The following is a 17,204-nucleotide window of genomic DNA, read 5'->3' as shown; positions in this document are numbered from 1 at the left end:
AGGATTGAACTGGCCAGCTTTGGTCCATTTCCCTGCACTTCTTTTCATTCCATTCACTTTTACTCTTTTCATTTGCTTGCAACATTTTTCATTTTTTTTAATCTTCAGAATTTAATTTCATTTGTTTTTTCTTCTTCTTTCCCTTTTCTTTTCTTCCCTGATTTCAACATTTTCTGTTTTTTCCTGAAAGCCTTCCTTTCCGGAAAGGGAATGAAATCTTGCAATTTCAATAAGGATTAATTGGGCAAGCTTTGGTTCATTTTCCTATAATTCTTCTCAACCATTGCACCTGTACACTTTTCAAATAGTTGCCACATTTTTCTTTTTTTTTAATCTTCAGAATTTCATTTTGTTAGTTTCTTCTTCTTCCTCTTTATTTTCTTTTCTTCCTTGATTTCAGGATTTGAATTGGAGTAGTTTGGGCAAGGTTGGGTCCTGTTTTTTCAATTGCACTCTTTGGGATCATATCTCCTTTCCACAGTGTTTGTTAGACTTTGTTCTCTGATTCCAAGATTTCATTCCCTTTCCTGAAAGGAAAGCCTTCCTTTCAGGAAAGGGAATGAAATCTTGCGATTTCAATGAGGATTGAACTGGCCAGCTTTGGTCCATTTCCCTGCACTTCTTCTCATCCCATCCACTTTTACTGTTTTCAATTGCATGTGACATTTTACCTATTTTATCTTCAGAATTTCATTTCATTTGTTTCTCGTCTTCTTGCCCTTTTCTTCCCTGATTTCAACATTTTCTGTTTTTTTTCCCGAAATCTTCCTCTCAGGAAAGGGAATGAAATCTTGCAATTTCAAGGAGGTTTGAACTGGCCAGCTTTGGTCCCTTTCCCTGCAATTCTTCTCAACCCATTCAGTTTTACTCTTTTCAATTGGTTGCAACAAGGGCTTTTGTTTTTTTTTTTTAATCTTCAGAATTTCATTTTGTTAGTTTCTTCTTCTTCCCCTTTATTTTCTTTTCTTCCTTGATTTCAGGATTTGAATTGGAGTAGTTTGGGCAAGGTTGGGTCCTGCTCACTGCCCCTCATTTCATCTCAATCCACTTGGTTGTGATCACTCCATTTCCAAATTTTCTTGGTTTTTTCAATTGCACTGTTTGGGATCATATCTCCTTTCCACAGTGTTTGTTGGACTTTGTTCTCTGATTCCAAGATTTCATTCCCTTTCCTGAAAGGAAAGCCTTCCTTTCAGGAAAGGGAATGAAATCTTGCAATTTCAATGAGGATTGAACTGGCCAGCTTTGGTCCATTTCCCTGCACTTCTTTTCAATCCATTCACTTTTACTCTTTTCATTTGCTTGCAACATTTTTCATTTTTTTTAATCTTTAATTTCAGAATTTAATTTCATTTCTTTTTTCTTCTTCTTTCCCTTTTCTTTTCTTCCCTGATTTCAACATTTTCTGTTTTTTCCTGAAAGCCTTCCTTTCGGGAAGGGGAATGAAATCTTGCGATTTCAATGAGAAATAAACTGGCCAGCTTTAGTCCATTTCCCTGCACTTCTTCTCATCCCATCCACTTTTACTGTTTTCAATTGCCTGCAACAATTTTTTTTTTTTCAATCTTCAGAATCTCATTTCATTTATTTCTCCTATTCCTTCCCTTTTCTCTTCTTCCTCGATTTCAACACTTTCTGTTTTTTCCTGAAAGCCTTCCTTTCCGGAAAGGGAATGAAATCTTGCAATTTCAATAAGGATTAATTGGGCAAGCTTTGGTCCATTTTCCTATAATTCTTCTCAACCATTGCACCTGTACACTTTTCAATTAGTTGCAACATTTTTCTTTTTTTTTTAATCTTCAGAATTTCATTTTGTTAATTTCTTCTTCTTCCTCTTTATTTTCTTTTCTTCCTTCATTTCAGGATTTGAATTGGAGTAGTTTGGGCAAGGTTGGGTCCTGCTCACTGCCCCTCATTTCATCTCAATCCACTTGGTTGTGATCACTCCATTTCCAAATTTTCTTGGTTTTTTCAATTGCACTGTTTGGGATCATATCTCCTTTCCACAGTGTTTCTTAGACTTTGTTCTCTGATTCCAAGATTTCATTCCCTTTCCTGAAAGGAAAGCCTTCCTTTCAGGAAAGGGAATGAAATCTTGCGATTTCAATGAGGATTGAACTGGCCAGCTTTGGTCCATTTCCCTGCACTTCTTCTCATCCCATCCACTTTTACTGTTTTCAATTGCATGTGACATTTTACCTATTTTATCTTCAGAATTTCATTTCATTTGTTCCTCTTCTTCTTGCCCTTTTCTTCCCTGATTTCAACATTTTCTGTTTTTTCCTGAAAGCCTTCCTTTCCGGAAAGGGAATGAAATCTTGCAATTTCAATAAGGATTAATTGGGCAAGCTTTGGTCCATTTTCCTATAATTCTTCTCAACCATTGCACCTGTACACTTTTCAATTAGTTGCAACATTTTTCTTTTTTTTTTAATCTTCAGAATTTCATTTTGTTAGTTTCTTCTTCTTCCTCTTTATTTTTTTTCCTTCCTTGATTTCAGGATTTGAATTGGAGTAGTTTGGGCAAGGTTGGGTCCTGTTTTTTCAATTGCACTCTTTGGGATCATATCTCCTTTCCACAGTGTTTGTTGGACTTTGTTCTCTGATTCCAAGATTTCATTCCCTTCCCTTTCAGGAAAGGGAATGAAATCTTGCGATTTCAATGAGGACTGAACTGGCCAGCTTTGGTCCATTTCCCTGCACTTCTTCTCATCCCATCCACTTTTACTGTTTTCAATTGCCTGCAACTATTTTTTTTTTTTTTTAATCTTCAGAATTTCATTTCATTTGTTTCTCCTCTTCTTTCCCTTTTCTTCCCTGATTTCAACATTTTCTGTTTTTTCTTGAAAGCCTTCCTTTCTGGAAAGGGAATGAAATCCTGCAATTTCAAGAAGGATTAATTGGGCAAGCTTTGGTCCATTTTCCTGCACTACTTCTCAACCATTGCACCTGTACACTTTTCAATTAGTTGCAACATTTTTTGTTTTTTTTTAATCTTCAGAATTTCATTTTTTTAGTTTCTTCTTCTTCCTCTTTATTTTCTTTTCTTTTTTCATTTCAGGATTTGAATTGAAGTAGTTTGGGCAAGGTTGGGTCCTGTTCAGTGCCCCTCATTCCATGTCAGTCCTTTTGGTTGTCATCACATGTAGAGGGCATGATCCTCTTTTGAGTCATCTGGTAGCAGTGTCAGCAGAAGATTCAAGTGAAGTACATGTATTATTAATTTCATCCTTGAATGTGATACTGTGTTTTGTGCTTGGCTCTCTTGTCAGTAGAGGAGGCTCAAATAGTGACAGACATGAAGCCTGCACAGCCTAACCAGCTGCCCAATAGCGTTCAATTTAAACAAAACAGCAGCCTTTGCCCTATCTCATTCCTTTTCCATCAGATTTAGGTGTCTCAAAGAAACTGGTTTTCAAGTAAAAAAGAGAATTTGCGCTGAAGATTTGTGAGAGAAAAATGAATCTCAGAACAGAAAAAATCAAAAAAGGAGATGGAGGGGTTTTTTAGGTTACTTGTACTTCACAGGCTAGAGATCTCTCCCTCATACCTAAGAATTTTTGCGCTAGAAGAAATGGATAGCGTTTATGCCTGGTTTTTTTCCCCTAAGATGCCACTTTACTGTTAACTGGCTTTTCCTAAAGCCTTTGGTGCTTCACAACTATAAAACACTATCTGCCATATCCCTAATACCCCACTAAAGTGGAATACAATGTTTTTTTCAAATGAATGGACGACTTCAAAATCACAGCTTCAGGAATCAGCTTTGGTCAATGCATAACATGAATGAAAACAAATGCAAGATATGCTTTAGAAATTATCATTATTATTTCTATTCTTACTTTGCCAGTCAAAATATACAATTCAAAGAGGAAGTCCCTTCCCCATCTCTCCATCTTCCTCAAAGAATATTTGAAGACGAATACATCTTATTTGTTGGTTCCAGTATCTGTGCTGCCCTCTGAAATGTACTAGTTGTGAGAACTGGAGAGATGGTTCAATAAGAGGGCATTAAAGGTTCAGATATCAAGAGCTGAAACACAAAGGACTCTCTATCATCTGGGGGGTGCAAAAAATATTTTTTGGATTTGAAAATTCTTTTTTTTTCTCTCTTGGTCAAGAGGTGAAATAGTTTCTACAGAACATTTTGATGCAATGGCTCCATGATTCAGCATGCAGAAGCCTAGGAAAAATAATTATTTTCTTGCAATGGTACAATTTAATAGTGAGTGGGTAAAAAGACACATTTTTTTTGCAGTTTTGGTCAAAATTCATGTCAGAGTTATTAACCATATACCAGGGCAGTCTGGGAAAAAAAAAAATACAGGTATAATCGTAATTTTTTTTTTTCCTTTTTGCTTTGTATTGAGTAAATACACTGTTAATAAAGTGCTTTCAAAAGGTGCTGTAAAAAAAAGAGGTTGGTACACTAATATCTTGAGAAATATAAGCAACATTTACAACAGCAACAAGCCTCCAGACTTTTTGTTCCAGACAGGAACTATCCAGTAAGTCCGAACCTTATATTCAAACAAGAAATTCATTTTAGACAGAGTCTTAGCCTTATATACATACTCATACATATTTACAATTTAATGAAAATTATTAAAATATGTTCTGTGGTTTACTATGCAATGTAGTCTGTGGTACTTTTAAAAGTTAGTCAAGGGTTAGGATGATGAGTTTTTTGGGGAGACGAGTTTGTTTTGTTTATCTGTTTATTTTCTTAAATATTATTGCCTAAATACATGTTTTTCTGACTAGTTTACCAACCAGGAGAGAAAGTTGTATCATTCACATATTTGTGTTTTCCTAAAATAAAATTATTTCAAAATAACTGCAGAAACAAGAAGGAAGCCATCTAGATGACTCTGGCGGAAACATAGACACTAACAGTGGTTTAATACAGCTGGAGCTGTTTCTACAGACTTCACACTGATACTAGTCCTTGACAGCCCAGGTAGATCATATTAGAAGAAGAAACAGAAAGCTTTCTGTCAGGGGAAGTCAGTCTACCATTTTATGAGACAGATCAAAGAAAAGTCTTATCCCTTTTCTATCAATAAGTACAGAATATATTGCATAAAATCAATTACATACTCCTAAAAATCTAGTCCATTGTCAGTTACCAGATCTTCCTCAAGTAGAAAGCACTGTTTATAAGAACTCAGCCAGCCTGAAGACTTTCAAGACAACTGGTTTTAGTGAAGAGGTACATGTATGCAAGGCATTGGAAGCTACCCCTGATTTCAGAAAAACTTCAGCGTTTCCCCCTGCTCAAAGCACAAATAGCCATTCACCCAGAGCAACACAGATTCCTCTGGATAAATCAAGGCTAAGTTATACCCCTGGGATATTGCCTGCTGATCTCTCAAATGTACCATGTGTTTATCTGTCATGTTGTCACACACTTCCTTTACAGCCTTAGCTTTAAGATGAACGCTGCACAATGGACCCTTCAGGGCACCAAAATCAGTCTCTCTCAACAGTCAGTTATAGTCCCACAGAAATGCCCACAGGCACTCTTCATGCAGAGAAGGTCAGACTAAATAAATGAATACAAACCAGTCCCACAAGAAAAGAAGGAGCCTTGCTCTAGTAGGTAGCAGATAGAAATTAAATACAAAAGTTAATGATTTGGTTTCCATCATTAAAAAATGCCTTTAAAATCTCAGTTCATTCCATCACCTTTAGTCCATATAACTTACCTTTTGGAGGAATTTCCACAGCAAAGTTCTTAACAAGGGCAGGAAATCATACCTTAAGAAATTTCCCTAAGTTTTTTTAAAATACCAGTTAATGCTAAATACAAAGTCTCACAACCACCTTCTGTCTTGAGGGAATAATAGCTTCTGTGTATTCTTGAGGAAGCATGCTCTGCTGTCTCCTGTTGACAAGCCACTTACATGCATTTGATTTTTCTCTCAATCTCTTCCTTTGTCAAGTTCTAATTTCCTGTTACAATCTGGAATGATTACATTTTTCTCTGTATGAGTTTATAAATACATTGTAAACAGGTGAAACAAGTCAGGATGATTAAAGGCTTCCAACTGTGTTTCCAGGTGAGCATTTGTAGGATCCAATTTTGAACATCATTTTGTCTTAATAACATCTTGTGTATTTTTGCCACAATTTTCTAAATGATGTGCTAAAGATGAAAGGTTTTCCTGGCTGTATTAGCCAGCGTATGCTATATTACAAAAAGCCAAATTAGGTGGGTTTTTTTTTTTTTCCCTCTTGCTGAGGCCATATGTGATACAAACACTTTGTAAGCTTTTATAGTATGCAGCAACTATTTGGTTCCTGTTATTTGAAAACTAAGAGAGATACATGATTATGCTGCCATTAAAACTACTAGCTTAAAGAGTTTATCAATGTTATTCAAGAGAAGACTATCTCTGTGTTTTGTTTCAGAGAAAACAGGTTTTTTTTAAATCTGGTGAACCCAAGCCACAAGAAGAGAAGAGTCTAAATTGTGCAGTTGTTGAGCAATCCACATTCTTGGAAGTGCTAGCTTGAGTCTCTACCTGCACATATTTTCATTCCTGGATTTCTAAACATGCATATTCCATTTTCCAAATATAAATGTTTTGTTGTGTGGGGTAATAATGATTTTTGTTTGTTGTGATAAATCAACATAATGAGTTAATTTCTTTCAGCTGTATATTTTTTATATTTCAGATGTATATTTTACATCCCTGCTTTGTTGTGTGGAATAAGCTATCTGTGGCACTATCAGCAGCTCCCACTAGAGTGAGAAAGCATTAGAAGTCCCATCTTTAAATCAAATTACCTCAGTGTGTTTTCAGTGCCCTTTATTCAGCAGGCAGTCACACTGCTCAAGCCTGGTAACAGATTGAACAGTAAATGTCCAAAGACTGCAAAGCAAATTGGCAGAACACCCCACTGAAACAATGTCTGTGTGGCTTCAGAATGCTTTTCAGTGGTGTAACAAGCCTTCAGCTGCTTGTAGCCATGAGAAACCCTTCTTCGGCTCAAATGCCTACCATCTTTTTTTACTGCCCTTGGAGATGAGGTGTGAAGAGGTACAAGGTCTGTGTATAAATATCACAGAAAATGGTAAACTTATGAGGGCTTCTGCATTTGTCACTGGCTTCAGCACAACTGCATAAATTTTGGGCACTACAACATTAAAGAAACATTAATCTATCTAGAGAGCATCTAGATGAGGATTACAAGGTTGGTGAAGGGTCTAGAGGGGAAGCCTTATGAGGAGTGGCTGAGATCACTGTTCAGCCTAGAGAAGATGAAAATGAGGAGAGATCTCACTGCAGTCTTTAACATCCTCACAAGGGAATGCAGAATGATTTCTTCACTCTCCTGACCAGCAACAGGACCCAGGGGATCAGCATGAAGCTGAATCAGGGGAGGTTTAAGTCAGATATCAGGAAAAGATTTTTCACCCTGATGGTGGTTGGGCACTGGAACAGACTCCCCAGGGATGTGAGCACAGCACCAGCCTGTCTCAGTTCATGAAGGGTTGGGACAACGCTCTCAGGCACATGGTGTGATTCTTGGGGTGTCCTATGCAGGACCAGGAGTTGAACTCAAAGATCCTCATGGGCCACTTGCAACTCAGCTCATTCTATGATTCTATGATGAAATTCAGACCACATGAAAGAACCATGGAGTAGCAGAACAGTCTGTAAGTCATCGGAGCTTCCAAGAAGTCCTGCTGTTCCCCTTGCATGATGTTTATGGTTGGCTGATTACAGAGAGAAAAATCTCTGAGAGTTCTCTCCCATACACCTGCAGAGGCCGAAGGGCTTGCCACCACAGAGCCACATTGCCAAATGTTCTGGTTTTACGCCAGTTTTACTTACCTTGTAGATTCTCTGGTATGCTAGGGCTGATTTTTGCCATGCCTTTTGTTCTTACACGACCCACAGTTTCCTTTCTTATTCTCTGTTCTTTCAACACCATTTCTATATGCTGTTATTCTACAATTCTCCTTTCTTTGCCTCTCCTATTAGTTTCTCATTTTTCTCTTTTCACTTCTATTTTTTCATTCAGCAAACTGCTCCCCAGTCTCAGTTCTTTTGCTAGATCCTGTATCTCATCATTCTCCCTTTCACTCCTGGCCAACTCAAACATTTCTACACCATGTTCAGCACCATTTAGTGCACAATTCAGACAGCATGTCTACTCTTTCCCCTTATACCTGGCATTTTACCATGCTTAATATATGTAAGGATATCATACAGAGTAAAAAAAATAGCCATAATTACAGAGCTACACCATGAAACACGACAGATGCTTGTCAGCCATGGAGAATTGTAATATACAGGGCCAATATGCTCATCGTACATTATGCCATCCATAGCCTCCTTACCTTATTGATTTTCTGAGAACCATCCAAGCATGGAATCTCTAGCCTGTGCTAGAAGGAGCTTTCATTCCTGCTGGAAACACCCTTGCTGAATTGAGAGAGATCAAAAGCAAGAGCCAACTGACAAATTAGCTACTGCTACTTCAGATTAAGCCTAAAGAGATAGACAAACTACCCTTTGATACCTGTAATGGAGAGATAACATTTACGGTAAACAAAATCATAAGCAGGAGTGTGTCTGTCTCCTTTGCAAATGATAGCTAACAGTGCAGGAGGAACTCTGTTCTTTTCAAGGCTTCTTTTTGCTACAGAGATAACGTCAAGATTCTGTTCAAATATGGAGGTTTGTAAAGTAGAAAATGTGGAATAACTCTTCATTGCAGGTCAAAAACTTACTTGTGGCAATGATGGCTTCCCTAGGAAAATACTACCAAACATGTATGACAAATCTGAGTGAATGTAATAATTGCAGTTATAAACCACTATCTCACTACGTTAATTAAGCAATTTTGTTTCTAAGAAAAGCCACTTAGAGAACTTACACAACATACTGTAATTATTAGTGCACTAGCAAAGGAGAATAACTTTGAATTGTTATCAAAGGCTCTGTAACAGAGCTGTCAATAGTCTCTTCAGCTAAATCTATCCCACACAAAATTATTATTGAGGGAATAGTCAAAGTTCCCCTACTTCCTTCCCATTTTGCTTGTTAGAATGACTGCCAGCTACATATTAGTAATCGATCTTGTGCAATAGCTAGGCTGTTGGCTTATCACTCAAATTTGAACTCAAAAGATAAATAGAGCCTGCTTTTCATCTGATCCTTGTCCTTTGACTTACCTTACTCAGACAGCCAATAGTTAAAATTTCCATCAGTACAGCTGTATGAGTCATTTCACCCAAACAATCCATGTCTTTAAAGGGCAGACGGGGAGATAAAACAAGCAAATTTTATCTTAGGCAACAAGAGTTACTGTTGGTATTTATTGGGAGTAAGAATAATATAACTGAGAATAAGAATAATGTGAACATAATAGAAATCTGACAATAGCACATAAAATAATAGCAATGTGCAATCTGCAGAAAAGTAGCAATTCGAAGGAATAATTCCAGGCTAGGAGGAGATGCCTTAAGAGTCTCTCAAGCATGTTAAAATGATTATTTGTTTAGAGCTTATGACTTACTACAAGTAAAGATGATCAAACATTTGGACAGTGCTTGGCAGCACATACAAGACCGCTCAATTTGAAAGACAGGGCTCATGACTACAAACCCAACTTCTTTACCAAGTGGTACTTATGCTTTGGAGGAGAAAGGAGCTCGGTGGTAGAGGGCAACAATCCAACTGCTGTTCTCAAGAAACAGAAGACACCCAGCACTTGAATAAAACTATTTCATAGCATGTAATACCAAAAGCACCAGTTTAGCTGAAATAAAAGATCAAAAGGCACATGAAAGAGAGAGGAACTAATTCTTACTCTGTGGAGAAAAAATATCAAAGTCTGGTAAAAAGAAAAAAATGAACAAGCTTGAAATTCTAGCTGTGGAAATTGATGATTCAAAACTGAAGCTGTTTTAGATGACTCCCTGTTTCTGATAGTATTTAGATGTTTTAACATATTAGGGCGGTTATGTCTACTAGAGAATATATAGCACTGTTATGACCAATGTTAGATTTATCACATTTTATCATTAACTATAAACAGAGCTAGCTTTGCTAAAACAAACATCTGTTCTGTAATTACTCATCTGTCAAGCATAAAATTTACAAAACAGTAAGACTATATTGAGTGAAATTGTGTACCACAGCAGGTAAATATGGATGCAGAACATTCTTGCACAAATTCTTATCAGGAACACTGTCTCAAAAAATGTTATTGTTATTGTCTCATGGCTAATGTCTGTACCTAAAAATCTTGGGCAAGTTTGCCAAGAAGCTAGATGGGTACTGTAACAATTAAAATATGTCAATACTTCCTTCATTTGAAATGAGTACGAGTATTTTAATTGCAGCAAACGCAATATATTAATCAAAAAAATGATTGATAAAAAATTTGTGTCTCCCTTGTTCCTTTTATCTATAACAGATTGAAAGACAGTTAGAGAGACTTGTTTATCTATTATGTCCATCTAGAAGCTTTCTCTCATTGCTTTTTCCCCTAAGCTTTTACATTTTAATTACTTAGAGTAAACTTTTTTTTTTTTTTTTTTTTTTTGCATGTTCTTCTAAGGTTACCAGTGTACATTAATTGCTAATACAATGATGGGGCAGCACAAAGGATGCTATCCTACCTGGGAGCATGGGAACTGAGAAGGCAAATGAGACGTTTTCTTGCTTTGCGCCTCTATTTCCCTTAGTGCTTTTACCAATTCTAAACTGGCTCTTCTCTCAGAAGAATCAGTTGCTCTGGTGTTATGAAATAAATGCATGTGGACTTTTCAGATTCCTGTAGCTTTGGGACAGATGACTAATAATCCTGACAGCTTGACTGTAAATTTTTGTGTTAGAAAAAAATACTGTATGACCTAGCAGAGTAACAGATGATCCAGCTGCATTGTTGTTTTTCAACAGTCAGGCAGTACAGTAACAGAACTCCTGGCAAAATAGTTTCTCTACTGATATGTATATGATTAACTGGGCATCCCATAGCTGCAAAATAATATCCAATGAACATTTTTCTCCTTCCAGCACTGCCTTCATTGGAGCTGAACCACACAAAGAGCACAGTGATATCAGAACTGCAGAAAGACAAATAAATATCTCGGCTTTTATCCTTCTCTTTTATCCTAAGTTTTTGGCTGATTCTAGATACATACAAATCTCTGAAGTGTTCTTACACAGAGGTTTTTGCTTTCTTTTACAGATATATGGCCATTATTGATCCCTTGAAACCTAGGCTCTCTGCAACTGCTACCAAGGTGGTCATTGGGAGCATATGGATTTTGGCATTCCTGTTGGCCTTTCCCCAGTGCCTATACTCCATAACCAAGGTGATGCCTGGGAGAACACTTTGCTATGTAGCCTGGCCAGGTGGTCCAAAACAGCATTTTACGTAAGATTTTGTTCTTTTAAACTTGTGCATGGTGGTGTCTAGGCTTGCAATGGACTCGGCAAAACCTCTAGAGTCATAGTCTACATGCAGAACAGCTTTGATCACTGAGAAATGCAGAGCCAGTTTTCTAAGTTAGGCTGATAAAGCATTATATGTTGATCAACAGAACAAATCTACTCTCTTCCACATCTCTGAGTGTGCTTCCTTCCTGTGCTGCATTTTTACCATCATTGCTCCACCTAAGATGGCTACTTCTGTACAGACAGTCAGAATTGGGAACATAACATGCAATTCAAAGCAAACTTCCTCTTTATCCTAACCAGGAAATCAAGGATTTCTAGTCTCTCCTTAGAATCATTTAGGATGGAAAATACCTCTAAAATCATCAAGTCCCACCACTAAACTTACGCTACCAAGTCCACCACTAGACCATGTCCCTAAGCGCTACGTCTACATGTTTTGAATACACCCAGGGATGGTGAATCAATTGCTCCTCTGGGCAGCCTGTACCAATGCTTGACAACACTTCTCATGAAAAAAAAAAAAGAAAAAACATTCCTAATATTCAGTCTAAACATCCCCTGGCACAGCCTGAAGCCATTTCTTCTCTTGTAACTAGAGAGAAGAGACAAACACCCACCTTGCTTCAATCTCCTTTCAGAGAACTGTAGAGAATGAGAAGACACAAACCAGATTTTTTTTTTCTCTAGATCTCTTCATGAGAGGGCTGGATTTTTTCACTTCATTCTGTTACACTATCACAAATACTTATGTCAGATATTAGTCCAAAAGAAAAAAAATGGTTAACCTGCAACTGGTTCCACTTTGAATAGTAGTCAATTAAACTAAATATGTCCTGTTTGCCCCCCCGTAAGTGGCTACTTAGGCATCTATCCTTTCATGTATTCACTGACATTTAAGAAAAACATTGTGTTCAAGACTGAAGGCCTGTGTAACTATCTAGAATCAAATTTGACCTTTTGCTCTTTTTGAGGCGAGTGAAAGAAGTCCTGGTCATATGTAATTTCTATCACTTTAGGAGCCGTATGCAGACATTTCTCTTTAGGGCAGGAAGGTCACAATTAGTGACAGCTGGGGATTCTTCATGGATCGTTCACTAGGATTTTATCTGAAGTTGGCATTTAACCAGGAACTAACAGGAGGCAAAATAAATTACCTTTTTTTTCCCCCCAGTGCTTACATCAGCAATGGTGACTACATTGCACACAGGCTACAGATCTGTGTTGTCTATGTGCAGCAGGTCTGCCGTATGAAGAATGGTGGGTGACAGGACTCTTATCAGGGGTCTTTGCATCAATATATCACTAAAATACTTATTTTCCTCTTTAATTTATGGACCAGACTAGAGCTCCAAATGCCTAGCTTGACCTCATGATACTTGGCTCTGCAATTAAATCAACTCAGCTAGTTATAGACAAACATACCTTATTCTACAGTCACTAATAATGATAACTATAGAGTCATTCATAATGTATACACTAGTGCAGGGTCAGCATTAGACACCCCACAAAGCACATGCATCAAAATGTACAAAAATTTGCAGTGCAATTTGAGACTTTCAAAAAGACAGTGAAAACACCAAGGACTAGCCAGTTAATATAAAATATACTTTCTGCTAAAGTAGCAGTCTTGACTTCTAGCAGTCTATTCCATTGGTATAGCTCCTCTGAAAGCACTTACTGCTTTAATACCTTTTCTTTGCAGGTATCATGTTATTGTGATTGTGCTAGTCTACTGCTTTCCTCTGCTTGTCATGGGCATCACTTATTCTATGGTGGGAATTACCCTCTGGGGAGGAGAAATACCAGGTGACACATCCAACAAATATCACGAGCAGCTCAAAGCTAAGAGAAAGGTACTGTTCCAGTAAATCCCACTAAGTGAAAGCTTATAAAATTATTTACAATTGTGTTGCAATGTGTCACAGTAAATTCTTTCAGAAACACCACATCACTTGAAATAGCAGTAATGAGAGATCTGCTTCAATATAAAATTTGATTAGGTTGACGAGTTGTCTTCTCTGTTCACTGGTTGTTCTTTTTGTAACTTTAACACTTTTCATTAAAAAAAGGAAATATTTGGGTTTTAACTTCTTACTCCACATGTAGCAGCACATACTGTGTCTGCTACGTAGAAACTAAGGCAAAAGTTTAGACTTCACAGAATTAGGATACTGAGATTTGAACAATGAGCTAGCAAACCATTAGCTCTTGTTAGGTAAGATTTTCATCCTACTGAAACAAAAGTGAATTGCTGTAATTTTCAGGTGATTAAGGTCCATGCATATTTGAGATAAGCACTGATTAGCTTGTTTGTAATAAATAAATTTGATTTTTAAACAGGAACTTTTTTGTGAGAAACGAAAACAAGTTTTCCCAGATATTTTCTTTCAGTCTCTTTCACTGTAGGTATTGCTTAAACTAACACTTGGGATTGTTTACAAACTGAGTATTTTACTATCTCCAGTTCAGTTTTCCTAATGTTGCAGTGCAATGAATGTTTCTTTCATGTAACATTTTTTTCCTTAACCTAACTTCTCTGATTTATTAAGGCAGCCTTCTGCTTTTTATTTCTGACAATTTTTTAATATTAAAATGCATTTAACCTTTCAGATTTGAAAAAATGGTACCCTAATACGAACTTCTAATTCACAATGAGCTCATTTTCAATTGCTCAGTTTGCTTCCCGATACTGTGAGTACGTTTGAACAGGGGAATGTGCTACTGTGTTGCAGCAATAGCAGAGTGGAGCATATTGGGTCCTGAGACAACAAGAGATCTCCTGCAAATTCTGGAGAACACTAACATCTCCATTTCTTTCAGGACACTGCAGAAATCATTTTCTGTAATAGACACAACTTGCAAAAAACAAGTGTGGAAGGGAAATTAATTAATAAATTATTGCAGAACCAGGACATGCCAGAATTTCAGGACCTGTTATCATAATGACTAAGTAAAATAATCATCTTGTGACATAGAAACTAGAGGTCTCTGAAGAGAAAATCTGACTTTTACTATATGAAATAGAGGGCCCAATTAAATCCCTTGAATATGTTAAAAACAGCACCTGTATAGAATTCTAAATATATACAAGAGACAAGGAAGAGCATCCTTAATTAAAGGATTTTAAATGTGAGAGTACAGGAATGCATACCTTCAAGACCTGCAACAAGGGAATTAAATTATGTGCAGATATAACTGCATCAGTGACTTTATGGTTAGAGCTCCATGACAGCACATTAGCTACACTGCTGTGCTCTCCAGCAGGATTTATGAAATAACTGGTATTTGGAAAGATGAATCATAATTGGTTATTCATGGAGAGGAACTAACAGACTGGAATCCAAATAAAGCCATAACTCAGCCTGCCTCTGATAACAGAGCTAGTGCTTTGCCCTTTTCAGGCAAAGAAATAATCTGTTTTCCTTACTATTAAGTATATAGATATCTAAACATATGGAAAATCTGTGCTCTTATAATCAAAGAGAAATATAAAATAGCTGACTGCATTTCATATCAGGCAATGTTACAGTGCAAAGGCGTTTGATTAAAAAGGGTTGTTTGAAAGGGTACTTAATATTAAAAAGGTAGTGAACAGTTAATGTAAGACCTTTAAAAGAAACAATGTTTGCCAACAAAAGATTTGAAGCTTGAGAAAGTTGTCAGCTGTTCAACATATAGTCTCATAATTTCATATATATGATTAGGCAATATAGTCCTTAATCCTCCTGCAAGCAACCTTGAGAGACAAAGGATTCAAAGAATTTCACAGTGCACACTGTAGGTCGGACAACATAAAGTATGCTCAGTATCTTTAATGTCAAAGACAAAATATTTAGAAATTCAGGACTGGATAAAATGAGAAAGCTAATTTTTTGTTTGTTTGTTTTTGGACAGACAGCTCAATATCTCAGAGATCGACCCATTTAAATCGGCCTGACATCTGTTTTTTGACCTGAACATTTATTACATGCAGGGACTTTGCAGCCATTATCCCCTCTTCTTAAAGCTCCTGGCATGAGACTGACTGATGTTCAGCTGAACATCATTTATTCTCCAGCAATTCCCATTTTCACAATATGGAATTATAGTCTCAATGGCATCATACATAAAAAGTTTATACAAGCGTCTCATAATGTCACTATAAGATTTACTATGTTAAAGTGTTCATTATATTCACTGCAAATACCTGTTTTCAGATGTTGTCTCATACCCTGTTTTTGCTATCTAACAAGTTCCAATCACTCTTTCAGCTTTACTTAACCCATAAGAGGGAATAATCATGGAGTGCAAATAAAATCAGATAGTATTATTTTTATCAAGAGATACAGTTATGATACAACTGTTTCCTGAAAAAAAGAACATTTATCTCAACAGAAGGTGCTATTGCCTGGCCACAATGGGAAGAACACAGAGGAACAGAAAATATTCTCCTTAACCCTTATATTTCCTTTACTGTTCCTTTTACTTCTGACCAATAACCTTGTGATATGTCACACCAAGCATATTTTTCAGTAATTTTCATTCCTCCACACTTCTGCTTCTGCCTATATTTTCTGCTTCTCCTAACACAGCTTGAGGTGTCATTTCAATGTCTTTCAGCAATGGAGATTGATTAAAAGCCACATTGTTTCAATTTTTTTTCCCTCAAATTTGAGTATAAAACAAGAAGAAAAGCCCCATGTGTTAGGTAGTAAATCAATCTCCGTGGGAACTCCTGTATGAATACTTTACACATATTTCTCTGGTTTGTTCTCTTTTTCTTTCTACTCTCTTTCATAGATTTAGAGAAAGTCCAAGTAAGGGCAGAAATCATCGAAGGACTTATGAAGAAATTAAAATGGCCTGAACTTTTTAGTTTGGAGACAAGAAGGCCAAGGGACAAAATGTCAGACTTTAGAGAAACACAAAGGTGGTGGATAAAATGTCTGAAGAACCATTGATCACCAATAATAGGCGAGCAGCACAAGGCTGGTAGAAGAGAGAACACTTTAAGAAACAGTAATTTAAGACTCATTAGAGGGCACCTGAGATGCTCTCCTGCCAGATGCTTATGATTTCAGAGGATTCAGAAAAGTTTTCGGCAAATTAACAAAAAATAAATTCATAAATTATAGAGTTTTTAAGGTTGGAAAAGACGTCCAAGATCGACAAATCCAACCTCTGATTGGTCTCTGCTGTCAACCAGACCACAACACTAAGTGCCTTGTCCATTCATTAATTGAACATTTTCAGATGCAGCGACTCCACCACTGACCTGGGCAGCCTTTTCCAATGGCTGACAACACTTTTAGTGATGAAATGCTTCCTGTTGTCCAAAAATTCTCCCTAATGTCCAAGTAGATACTGAAAGGATGAATCAGAGATGCACTCCTCTGTAACATAATCTTGGGTACTGGGGCAGTAAGAGGAAAGAAGAAGATAGAAAATGGCCAGGTTAATGGGATTTCCATAACCAGCACCTGCCTCTGAGACAGAATAGTAGGATAGATGGGCAACTCTGATTCAGAAGGAACTGTCCTATGTCTTTATGCCCCTGTTTTTACACAGCAGTGCAGCTATAAAAATATTCCTGACTTCTCACTGGCTTTCAGTACAACTAAAAATACAGATTTCCTTATTTCTTTACCACATAGTAATAAATTACATGAAAACACATTCATATACATTTTATACCACACTTTACAAGGAAAAGCACTAGTTAGAAATAATGATAGTTTTGCTGGTATTAAACAGGGTAGCCAACCAGGTCAGACCAAAAAAAAGAAGATTAATTGTTTC

General features: G+C 36.9%; 1 protein-coding gene across 1 annotated transcript in view; it reads left to right on the top strand.

The window, feature by feature from the left end:
* Positions 1-17,204, top strand: part of TACR3 (tachykinin receptor 3) — a 51,576-nt gene that overhangs the window by 15,952 nt on the left and 18,420 nt on the right. Inside the window, exons 2-3 of the mRNA XM_040064664.2 lie at positions 11,215-11,403; positions 13,129-13,279. Of these exons, the coding sequence (XP_039920598.1) occupies positions 11,215-11,403; positions 13,129-13,279 (340 nt within the window). The remainder of the gene's footprint in view (positions 1-11,214; positions 11,404-13,128; positions 13,280-17,204) is intronic.

Source organism: Hirundo rustica, chromosome 5 (assembly GCF_015227805.2).
Source record: "Hirundo rustica isolate bHirRus1 chromosome 5, bHirRus1.pri.v3, whole genome shotgun sequence".
NCBI classification, from domain to species: Eukaryota; Metazoa; Chordata; class Aves; order Passeriformes; family Hirundinidae; genus Hirundo; species Hirundo rustica.
Note: the sequence above shows the minus strand (reverse complement) of the source record. Positions and strands in the feature narration are given on the sequence as shown.